The 12340-nt window shown below is 37.2% G+C and overlaps 1 protein-coding gene across 1 annotated transcript; it reads left to right on the forward strand.

Annotated features, from left to right (window-relative positions):
- Window positions 1-2727: 2727 nt before the first annotated feature.
- Window positions 2728-11790, forward strand: LOC120465326 (uncharacterized). Its single transcript, XM_039655014.2, is given in 4 exon segments — window positions 2728-2782; window positions 4468-4599; window positions 10258-11621; window positions 11624-11790. Coding segments are annotated over 3 exon segments (1482 nt in total). The 5' UTR covers window positions 2728-2782; window positions 4468-4514; the 3' UTR covers window positions 11657-11790.
- The last annotated feature ends 550 nt before the right edge of the window (window positions 11791-12340 follow it).

Genomic DNA, 12340 nt, shown 5'->3' on the forward strand with positions numbered 1-12340 from the left:
CCTCATCTTCAAGCACTATTTACAAAAGCTCTGACTCTTCTTGCAAAATGAAACTTTCACCTCAAAACAGTTTTACCTGTGTTCAAATTCAAACACTGCTCTCAAGTCATAAACAAAGTGATCAAAATGCTATACGCCATCAAGCAGTCAGTAAACAATACACCAAAAAATTTAAAACACATTGTTCAAAACATATGTAGTTCTCAGGGAGAACTATATGTCAAAACAAATCTCAAAAAAAATTTCATATTTTTTTCATTGTACAGTCTACAGCAGTGCACTGTACTACAGTATGCGATACTCAAAGGGACACAAATGAAAGGAGTAAACGTGATCAATGTGCTTCTTGTCTTTGGCCTGGGTCAGGCAAAAGCACTTCGTCGACATCACAAGCAATATTGTCCCTTGCCCCCCTCCTCCTCCTCCTCTTCTTCCTCTTCCTTGCCCCCCTCTTCATTGTCCTCCTCCTCCTCTTCCTTGTCCTCCTCCTCCTCTTATAACAAATAAACATGTTTTATAAAAAATGGCCACCAATGCACCAAAAATACTTTAGAGCTCATATCTTTCCTTCTGTTATCACTATAATGACAAATTTAGTGTCAAAGTGTACATTTTTGGGGTCAAGGAATCCAATGAAATTGGTTTCAAGTTTAAAAAAAAGAATAATTTTCCCCATACCATGACAATTGGGGGTAAATATGCACATTTCACATAAAAATTATGTCATCAGTGTGACTTTACATATCTTTTCATTCAAAATTTTTAATTTTGTATTTAAGCAGTGCCGCTACTTCTGTACATTACATTTGTCCTAAGTAGCATGAGATTTCGACCAGTCAGGAGTAGCCTATAGCAAATCAGTTCCTGCAACAACACATCCCATCTTCACCAGGAGCTGTGACAGCTGTTGAAGGTCAGAGGTGACAGGTTAACACTTTAAGGTTCGTATGACTTTCTTGTTAAATAGAAAAATGTTTTTTAATGTTAGATAACTAATAACTAGCTAGATAGTAGACTATGGAAAAAAAAACATTAGAGGGAAAACCTCTTCTTGAGAATACTGAAGGCAAAAATTATCCTTATAATTTGTATCAATTTAAATGCACTTGCTGCAGCTAGCAGACCTAGGCGTGGCAACTTGCCTATTGGATGCTCTGCGGTAGAGCCCTGCGCTGGACTGTTTTCTTCATCCCGCCCCCGCCCGCCAAGTTTCTGACCATTACCGCCCGCTCCCGCAACGTATGTGCTCCACTCCCACCCATTCCCGCAATATCTATGTCCACTCCCGTCTGCACTCACAAAACTCTGAGAATTTTTTCCCGCACAATAATAGAGATGCATTGATTTTGTGTCTTCTCCCATCCCACAGGATAAAAAACAAGTATTTGTATTGCTATTATTAAAGAGAATCATGGGTTGTTTTTTTCCCTGGACTGCATGTATTCTGATGCACTGGTCAGGAAGATGAATAGTACGTACGCACCAATGAGGGAACCGGTAAACTTTCACTCTCCACCGGTGATCACTCCCCAACCCACCTCATCTAAATTGGTGTCATTCGTTTGTGCTCGATTTGTGCCGGCTTGTGCCATTGAAAGAAACATTGCAACTACGATCTCCTCTTAAACTTTAAAAAACGTTTTAAGTACAGTTACATAACTGTCCATCCCCTGGTCCAAATCGTTGCCGATCAATTTGTGCCTTTACAATGAACACAATGTTTTCCCCCTAGAAATAACACATTGGATTCGGGACAGTGACGTCCCTCTCCATCCCATGCCATCCAAATCGTTCCAAAGCCGTGATTTTTTTTCCAAACCATCATAAATTATTCCATTCTTTATAGTCATCACAAAATCTTTGGAGGAGTTGTGACGTCACGCAAGCAGGGACGTCCATCCATCTTGTCTTCACCACTCACAATCCATCTCGTCTTCAAACCTGTCTGGTTCGTTTGTGCTCGCACAGGGCCGCTGGTGACATCGTTCTTTTCTTTAGATATGGGAATGTTTTATTTTAGATTTGCTCTAGATATTGACATTTGGTCTTTATATAATCACCAATGCACTATGATATGTGAATGTACTATCACTCCTCTGGCTGTATTGGCTTTAATTTTGTCCAATTAAAAAATTGTGTAGTGTCTTAAGTTTTCTGAATTATTTGAACATACAGACATGTAAAGTATCTCTGCCCCCTTAAAGACTTTTGTTTAGCACTGCATAGTGGGAAAACAAAACAGGAAAGAGCATATGGCTGTGAAAAAGGTAAGCATGTGCTTTGAGACAAAATACTAAAAAAAGTACTAAAATCATATATGCGTGCCGGTCAATACAATTTACAGGATCATTTAAACAAATAAGAAATTGATTACACTGGTTTGGAGCGATTTGAAAGAAATGGGGTGGAGTGAGGAGGTGCTTGTAACTGCAGTTTCAGAGTAGCTACCCCAACACTGAAAATAACTACATTAAAACTATGTTCAGTCGACTGTTCAATTATTGAACCTAAACACATTAGGCTACATGCTTTATAAATCTTTCTTTAATTATCTTAAAATATAAAAACTGGCTTTACATAAAAAAATATTTATGTAGTATTGTAGTATTATACAAATGATGATCATTTGACAACTGTTGTATTTCACCACGAATTCAACTTCGAACATAATTTTATTTGTGCGCTTTTGGATGTAAATTTCAGGACTTTTATTTTGAGCTGTCAATATGACGACATATTTCTGCGCCGCACTCCCGCATCTGTTGTGATCGGATGAACAGAGGTTTGTGCATTTTAGCGTTTAAAGTGTTTTAATCGATACTGACCGTTCAATCTACGTGTTTTATGTGATTCAATTGAATTAATTATTAATGAATGTAACATCTTACTGCTTTATCTAACATTAGTGAACGTTATATTTGTTAATAAAGCGCATCCACACATGAGTAACGTTTATAGAAAAGGTGCGTCTCATTTCGCTCCAATATTGTGAATAAGTTTATCATAAACACGAATTCAGTCACTGGCAAGTAATGATGAGATAAAGTAAACTTTTTGAAACTGCGAGTCAACTGAATCAAATGCTTAACAAATTGATTCCCTTACGAAAATGCACTATGTTTTAGGACAGTAGCCATGGTTTCACTTTGAATTTTGTTGTAAATTCACAATACAGAAATGGTTTTACTATTGAATTAGCAATGAACTATAGTAACTACAAAATTAAGTTTTACTACAGCACCTTAACTAAGGGTTTGAAGTATGATTTTTCTGATGTCTATGAAGTTATGTAATTATTCCAGTCCTCATTCAAAATATTGAACACATGTTGGTACTCCACCTCAAAGTCATAATAAACATAATTTCTAGACAAAAGTGCACTTTTCATATTTTTGAACACATCCTGTATTTTAAGGCGTAATCATGAGTGTCACTGAGTTTGAGCAGTCCTTCTACTGACTATTACGTTAAGTAACTTTGCAGGTGCATGTCAATGTATTCTATTAACTCTAACCCCTCATTCTACAAACCTTACTCCTTAAAGTCTACTAATACTCAACTAATATTCTAATGAGAGTTAGTTGACATGTAGGTGCAAATGTAGGTTAAAATAAAGTGTAACCAAAATGTTTTCTATTGTCTGAAATCAAACAAATGATTATCAAGCTCAGCAATAAGATATGATTTATACCATCCCCTTTTTAGGAGGCACATGCATGGTCAGTTTAATAAATATTTGGATAATTATGTATCCAGCTATATTAATATCTCATCATTATAATTTTCTCAACTGAGATAGTTCGTCCCTAAATGAATAATAATTTGCAGTACTCCAATATTTTTTTGTAAAATTGTAGTTCATTGTTCTGAATAATTTTGTTGAGTAAGAAAATATTCTTACACATGCTACAGTTTATACTCTCTTTCAAATGATGAAACTGCTGTAAAAAAGTCTGTATCATGAGCCCCTTTCACACAGAGATTCCGGAAAATACACGGATAATGTGACGCGCCATTTGTCCCGGGATTGTTTGATTTCGGTTCATTCACACTGCCATGGTTTGCACGAAAAAAACATGGTTACTACAATTGTAGTTACTGCAATTTTAATGTAGAATTACCAACATATTATTTATAGTGGAACCACGGTGTCCAAAACACAAACTTATAATAATACTGCAACCCACTGCAAATGTTTAATGACAGTATAATCTAGTATGTAGGTTAATATACACATTATTAAATTCCAAATATAAATCATGACTATTAAGTCTCTTTATATTTTGTATTGATTATTCGTTTTTAGCACTAGATTTGAGACTAATCGGGTGATTTAAATCCATTAATTCTCACTCTGACTCTCTTACCAGTGACCTGACTACTGAACTAGAGCTGATTGAGACGCACAGAGATTTAGTTTGGATTTATATTTATTTTTGTTAATTATTCAATTGTCCAAACACACAGAAAACTCCTGGTTAAGCGACTGAAATTCACAAGTCACTATTATAAAGATGACGTTTATTAAAGAGGAGAGTGAAGACATGAAGATTGAAGAAGCATTCAGAGTGAAAAAAGAAGATGCTGAGGAACAAACAGGTTGGTTTCATTCTCAAAGCTGAACTCTGTCATTTGATCCTTATTAAAATGTCCATCTCTACAGAAATTAATGATATTTTTGAAGAGTGTCCTAATTAAAATGGTTCTATTTGACACTGAGTGGGTCGCCTCATGTGGAAAGACATATAAAGATTACATGACCAGACAAATACTAACGCTGCCTTCAAGTGAACCTGCAAACTGATCTCATGAAATAGCGTGTGTATGCCACGCCAATTCGTATTTCCATTTTTGGCGTGCTATCAAGACGCATAATCGCCTTTCAGCGTGTTTATGAACGCCGTTGATTTAACGTTATATAAATATATGACTTACCTCAACCCCGTCCCTAAACCTAACCGTCACTGGGGTTAATGGCATTTATGACTGTTCCCTTACCATCCTAGGTAAAAAAAAGATACTACTTACCTCAACCCCATCCCTAAACTTAACCGTCACTGGGGTTAATGGCATTTATGACTGGAGATTTGACTGTGTGTACGGACACGCGAAATGACGCGGACGTTAATGGCGTAGACATACACGCGGATAGGTCAAAATGCGTAGAATTAACACGCCACCTGACTCGAAAGTGGCGTGTATGTTTACGCAAAAGTCATGATGTCATGTTGGAACCTGAGAAGATCCCACTTCCATGCTACTTTTTGCGCAATTAACATTGTCATATGTCTTGCACACACCCAATCTATTTCTTTATTAGAAATATAAAGTAGCCTAATATGACAACCGTTTTAGTCGTAGTCTGGAGCCCTGTGTTCATATCCGATTTGTGTTTCCCATGGCACTCTTTAGTTTTCTGTAATATCTGCACTGTTTTCTATGGTAATGATGTTATGTAGGTAGGCATACCCCAAAAACAACAGCAGCAACATGGAGGGGTTGGCAATAGAGATGTTTTTGTCTTACAGTATTGTTCCAAATAAATAAAATAAAAATTCATGTTTTAAAAATGTAAGATTTCCCTTCTACTGTTAATAATATTGTTGTTGGCTACATGGTTTGCACTATGAGATGGATAGCCTAATTGTTATATAATTCAGATGGGCTATAAGTTATTTTTATGGTATGCCAAAAAGTGTTTATTTTTAAATGTGATCAGTGGTAAAATGGTTGATATGTTTTAATTAAATTTAATAGAGTTAAACTTTCAAAATAAAATGGCAAATTACTTACACACATTCTCTTTTTTGAGGAACAAATCTAAAATGTCTGGTTTTAATTAATTTTGAGAGAATATTTGGGGGATAACTGCAAAAATGTCAATGTGGTGTAACCATTAAAACTTTGAACCACGGTGTAGCCACGAGGGGGCCTGGGTGGGCCTAGGCCCCCTCATTAACATGTCCGGTCCCCTCAGATTTCTGATTGCTTAAAAAAAAAAAAAAAAAAGTTGTTTTATTAGGATTGATAGATTGACCAATCAAAACGCTGCGCGGTAAAATGCGGCTTATTTTCAAACTTGATTTGTTTATATAACGTGTTGCGCGTAACGTACGCTGTCATCTTCATCTTTGCGTGAAAGTTAATATGCCGTGACAATGGCAGGCGCTCAAACTCAAAGTACTATATTACACTTTTTTTAAAAAGCACGGAAAGATCAACTTGATATATATATATAAATAATGCCCCCTCATTTAAAGACGGGACCCCCCAAAAATAAAATTCTGGCTACGCCCCTGCTTTGAACCAATAGTTCAATAATATTGTTGCACTAATTTAATGTTTTTTTTTCTTCTTCTGTGTTGTCAAGATTGATCAAGAAACAGGGAGCCTAGGGTTGTCAGGTCAGAAAGAGGATGACACTCAAAAAAAAAAAAAGAAACTTCACAGGTGAAAAGTAATAGACTGGCTTTTAAAAAAAGCTTGAATCATGCAGTGTTGTAACTGCAATATAAATGCAGTATGCAATTGTAAAAAAAAAGGTATAATGCTTGACATTCTGTCCCCCTCACTTTTAAAATGATAGCTACGCCCCTGTGTGAATCTGAAAATTAAGTTTAGAGTCTAACCACACTCCTAAATAAATTTGTAAGAGTCCATATATTCTAAAACAGCCCTGTCAAGAGTAGTGATGTTAGTCTGGTTGGCAGCTATGGGCAAAGTTCGATTAAAAAGCATGCATTTAGTCTTACTAGCATTTAGTAACAGATGGAGGTCACGAAAAGCATATTGTATGGCATTGAAACTAGTTTGAAGGTTAGTTAACACATAATCCAAAGAGGGGCCGGATGTATATAAAATGGTGTCGTCTGCATACAAATGTATCAGCGAGTTACCAGCAGCACTTGCAACATCATTAATGTATATAGAAAATAGGGTCGGCCCGAGAATTGAACCCTGGGGCACCCCCATAGAGACTGCAAGAGGACTGGACAGCAGACCCTCCGATTTTACACATTGAGCTCTATCTCGGAAATAGTTGGAAAACCAGGCAAGGCAATCACCTTGAGAAACCAAGGCTATTTAGTCTGCCAATAAGAATACGATGGTTAACAGAGTCGAATGCCTTGGCAAGATCTATGAAGATGGCGGCACAGTAATGTCTCCTATCAATAGAGGTTATGATGTCGTTAAGTACCTTAAGCGTAGCTGAAGTACATCCGTGACCAGCTCGAAAACCAGATTGCATTGCAGAGAAAATACGATGAGATTCAAAATAATCAGTAATCTGTTTATTAACCTGGCATTCAAAGATTTTAGCAAGACATGGCAGGATAGATATCGGTCTATAACAATTTGGATCTAGAGTGTCTCCCCCTTTGAAGAGGGGGATGACCGCAGCAGCTTTCCAGTCTCTAGGGATCTCACATGATACAAAAGAAAGGTTGAATAGGCTGGTAATCGGAGTTGCAATAATTTTCGCAGATAATTTTAAAAAGAAAGGAATTGAACATCAAACTGTGTTTATACCAGTGTTTTGACCGCGAACGACTAATTTTAGGTACAGATATTAGACAAAAAGACGACGTCAGATATTCCCGTCTCGTCAACACCATGTAAGTTACGTTGCTATGTAGAACAACCAGTGCGAAAATATGGACGTTTCATTTCCCCTTTAACAAATACGTGCTAACTTGCATGTTATTGACGTCTTTTTGTCTAATATCTGTACCTAACATTAGTCGTTCGCGGTCAAAACACTGGTATAAACACAGTTTGATGTCGCGATTTTCAATACCCAGAGCCTGTTAAACTTGAGCGTCAACTGCACAATGGAGGCGCCCTGGCGGCGAAAGATACAAAGTTTTTTCTTTTTTTCTTCTAAATGTTTACATTTGTAATGTTTCTTATATAATTGTTGATCATATTGGAAATCCATCTTGTAAATCATGTAAACTTGATTCACTGCTTCATTTCCCCTTTATGCTCGGTTCCCTTAAATGATCTATGACACTATGGGAAACAACTTTCATATTTTTCAAAAAATAATAAGCCTCATTGCACCTTGTATAAACACGACTGCCAGGTCATTCATGGCAAGCGACTTGCCGTTAACCTCGCTGTGAAATGCTGACACAGTGACAATATACACTTTTAGTGTAGAAGGTGTGCTGCTGCCTAGGCACTCTTGTAAGAAGGACAGGATGACTGTAATTGAGCAATTCACACTGGGTCTTCCACCCTTGAGTTCCTCAAGCTCTCAAACACTCTCATTAATGTGCATAAAAGCACCTTGTAGAAGCACCTTCACTTCATTAATCGAATTCAGCACGAGGTGTGTGGATTCCACAATTCTGGAATGGGGTGCCAGATTAAGTATATTGCTTGAGAGAGGAGGTACTTCCTTAGAGGCCTGAACTGTATATATTAAAATGATGCTGACAAGCCATTGCTGCATCTAAGCTTGAGCATGGAGGCCTGTCCAAGTACTCGTATAAAAGACAAAGTGATTGACACAGGTCAATTCACCAGTTATCTGTGATGAAGGGCTCTGAAAAATATAGAAAAGTGAGAGTAGACATATTTCGGGTTCATAAATATAATTCAGTTTCTTGGCCAATATGCACAAGGGTTTATTTTAGTGTGCTTATTAGAAAGAAAAGTTTGACTGTGGTAGCTCCAAATAAATACAGCGGCACAATCGGTGCATATCATAGAAAGTCAGTGAGTGGTGGGAGGGAATGATCGGCGGCAATGACGGTGAATATTATCGAAAAACGCAAGTAGCGTTACACCTTCTCATGAAAACAGGCTCTGCCGGCCTACATGTTTAGTAAGTGTAACGGATGTTGGCCAGAGCTGTGTGTGTTAACCTCACTTCCCTGGCCTCAAGTGGTCTTTAACGTCCTCGCGTCCCACAGTTTATTCCGTTTATATTTCTTATATATATTCATTTCATATATATTTATATGCAACTGATTTTCCTTCTCCAAATCTTTTTAGGTGATTAAGAAATAAAGAAAAATAGTAAATTAACACAGCACAAAAGCTGCATCAAGTATTTTATTTTACCTTTGTGTTCCTTTCATTAAACGTGTCTCATTGCTGCACAAACCCAGCGGTGCCATTTCAAAGCAGAACAGATCGAAAAATAGATCAGAAGTGGACTGATATAAACTCCCTTAGTCTTCTGCTTTGATAGTTATAGAGTTTGAACATCAGGAGAAACAAAACAAGGTCACATTTACATTTGGATTACTTTGTCCTTCACAATCACATGCAACTTGTGCCACAGTCAAAGGCTAAAAAATGTTAAAATAGCATGTTGTGGTTGAATTAGGTTATAATGTGGAGTGTAGCAGAAATTTTAATATACATTTAGAGATGGACCTGAGTATGATTAAGGGTTGTAAATGTGAGATGCACGTTACTGGCTATGTTTGTGTAAAAAGTGAGTAACCTAACTGGGTAAAGTTACAGAAACATGTATAATGTATTGCACTCAGGCTACAGATCATGTGTCGTTTGGTTCTCATTGGATCTACAGTATGTAACACGACATACTCCGTCCTCTCGATAGAAAAATAAAAATCGTCTCAGTATCAGTACCCAGAGAGCAAACTGACATTGAATCAACGTGGAAATATGACATCGAAACAATGTTGATCTGACCTCGTTTTGCTCATCGAATTAACGTCGAACCAACGTCAGACGCGTCATTCTTTCAAAACTAACGGAAAATCAACTTGAAATCAACGCGTTGTTTCAACGTTATTCAGCAAACCAATTCTCGATTTTCATTTAGCTTTGAAGAATGCCGCGTCTGACGTTTGTTCAACGTTAATTCGATGAGCAAAATCAACGTTGTTTCAATGTCATGAGAGACGTCGTTTCCACATTGATTCAATGTCAGTTTGCTGTTTGGGTAGGCATAAAAAGAGTAGATTGATCCCACAGCTATTTGATAAAAAAAAAACATTCATACGTTCACAAGAAGACAATTCAAATTGATATGTGCAAAAAAGTTATAGATCTCTATAAAAAATATGTGCATATGAATAGAGCTTGTTTCTCCACTAATACAATATGTTCTCTATGTGCACATTATGAGTCAATAAAGTACTTAACTTGCAGTTGTTATTATTAGTCTTTTAATCTGTAGCGAAGATCTAGAATACATGTTAGATTTAATTTTGATGTCCATCGCTTTGTGCCATTGAACTGGGCTTAACTTATATTTGTCTTTTTCTGCTTTAGACCTGATAGTGCTGAAAGTTGAGAGTGAAGAACTATACAATATGGAAGAAAAAGATCCTCATGATAAACATCATGAGTTCATGACTGGAGAAAAATCTCTTAGTGACTCACAGACCGAAAAAACGTCCTCACAAAACAAACCTCAAAAAACAGGAACTAGAAACTTTAAAGTCCACATGAGAATTCACACTGAAGAGAGATGTTTCAGCTGCCAACAGTGTGGGAAGAGTTTCTCACTGAAAGGAAATCTAAAAAAACATGTGACAATTCACACTGGGGATAAGCCTTACATCTGCACTCAGTGTGGAAAGAGTTTTACACAGAAGAAAAACCTTGATGCCCACATGAGAATTCACACGGGACAGACTCCTTATAGTTGCAAACTGTGTGGGAAGAGTTTCTCATTAAAAGGAAATCTTAAAACTCATATGAGAATTCACACTGGAGAAAAGCCGTTCATATGCCCTCAGTGTGGAAAAAGTTTTAGACAGAAAAAAAACCTTGATGCCCACATGAGAATTCACACAGGACAGACACCTTACACCTGCAAACTGTGTGGCAAGAGTTTCTCACTAAAAGGAAATCTTACAACTCACATGAGAATTCACACTGGGGCGAGCCCTTTCACCTGCCAACTGTGTGGGAAGAGTTTCTCACTAAAAGGAAATCTTAAAAAACACATGAAAATTCACACTGGAGAAAAGCCGTTCATATGCCCTCAGTGTGGAAAAAGTTTTAGACAGAAAAAAAACCTAAATGCCCACATGATAGTTCACACTGGACAGACCCCTTATACTTGCAAACTGTGCGGGAAGAGCTTCACACTAAAAGGAAATCTTAAAACTCACATGAGAGTTCACACTGGAGAAAAGCCGTTCATATGCCCTCAGTGTGGGAAACGTTTTAGGCAGAAAAACAACCTTAATGCCCATATGAGAAGTCACACTGGAGAGAGCCCTTACACCTGCAAACTGTGTGGGAAGAGCTTCTCACGGAAAGAAAGTTTTAGGATTCACATGAGAATTCACACTGGAGAGAAGCCATGTGTATGTAGTCAGTGTGGAAAGAGTTTCAGATGTAAAGGTACCCTCAATCACCATATGAAGATTCACTCAAGAAAGGAATATTTTATATGTCATCAGTGTGGAAGGAGTTTCACAGACAGGAAACATCTTACGAATCATGTAAAAACGCACACTGGAGAGAAGCCGTTCATGTGCCCTCACTGTGGAAAGACTTGCATAAACAAATCAAACCTTGACGTTCACATAAGAATTCACACTGGAGAGAAGCCTTTCACCTGCTCTCAGTGTGGAAGGAGTTTCACACGTAAAGGAAACCTCAACATTCATCTAAGAGTCCACAAAGGAGAGAGGCCTTACAAGTGTCTTCAGTGTGAGAAGAGTTTTACATTTCACACAATCCTGAAACGTCATTTGCAAACTCACTCTGGAAAGGTAACATAGTGTGACGAGGTTTAGAAAATGGAGCAACTTCAACAATCACATGCATATTCACTTGTGTGATCAGTATAATATTTGTATTTATCCTTTGCCATCACACTTGCAGATGCATACAAAAAGTCATGCAATTGCGAAACACTGTTTGTGTTCTTTGTGAAAGTATGGTACCAGAAAATACTTATCTGTGTGAAATTAAGACTGTTCGCACCATAGAAAGTTGGCCATATATGATTGTCCGCTTCTTTTATAAGAATACTTCATTGCTTTATTTTGTGCATATGAACTCCACAGCAGGCCATATCCTTTACTATAGTTTAAAATTGTGTATTGCAGTGAAATGACAAAGTACCTGAAAGATTATAAATAAAGGACATAAACTGAACAAAATAAGTAACAATGTACCGCATTATTTAATTCATCTTTATTGAGTGAATGCAGAGGTAAACATGTTTTCAATCTGCACTTTAACTCTCTGAGGTCTAAGGGCATTTTTTTCCCTTTTTTTTCCCTCAATTTTACATATCTTATTAAATTAGCCTTTTACATAACATAATCCCATGTGTTTTATATCAAAATGGGCAGAGAAAACCCAACTCTCTTACTGATGAGCTCAGCACTTG

This window comes from Pimephales promelas, chromosome 24 (assembly GCF_988280905.1).
Source record: "Pimephales promelas chromosome 24, fPimPro1.hap1.1, whole genome shotgun sequence".
Classification (NCBI taxonomy): Eukaryota; Metazoa; Chordata; class Actinopteri; order Cypriniformes; family Leuciscidae; genus Pimephales; species Pimephales promelas.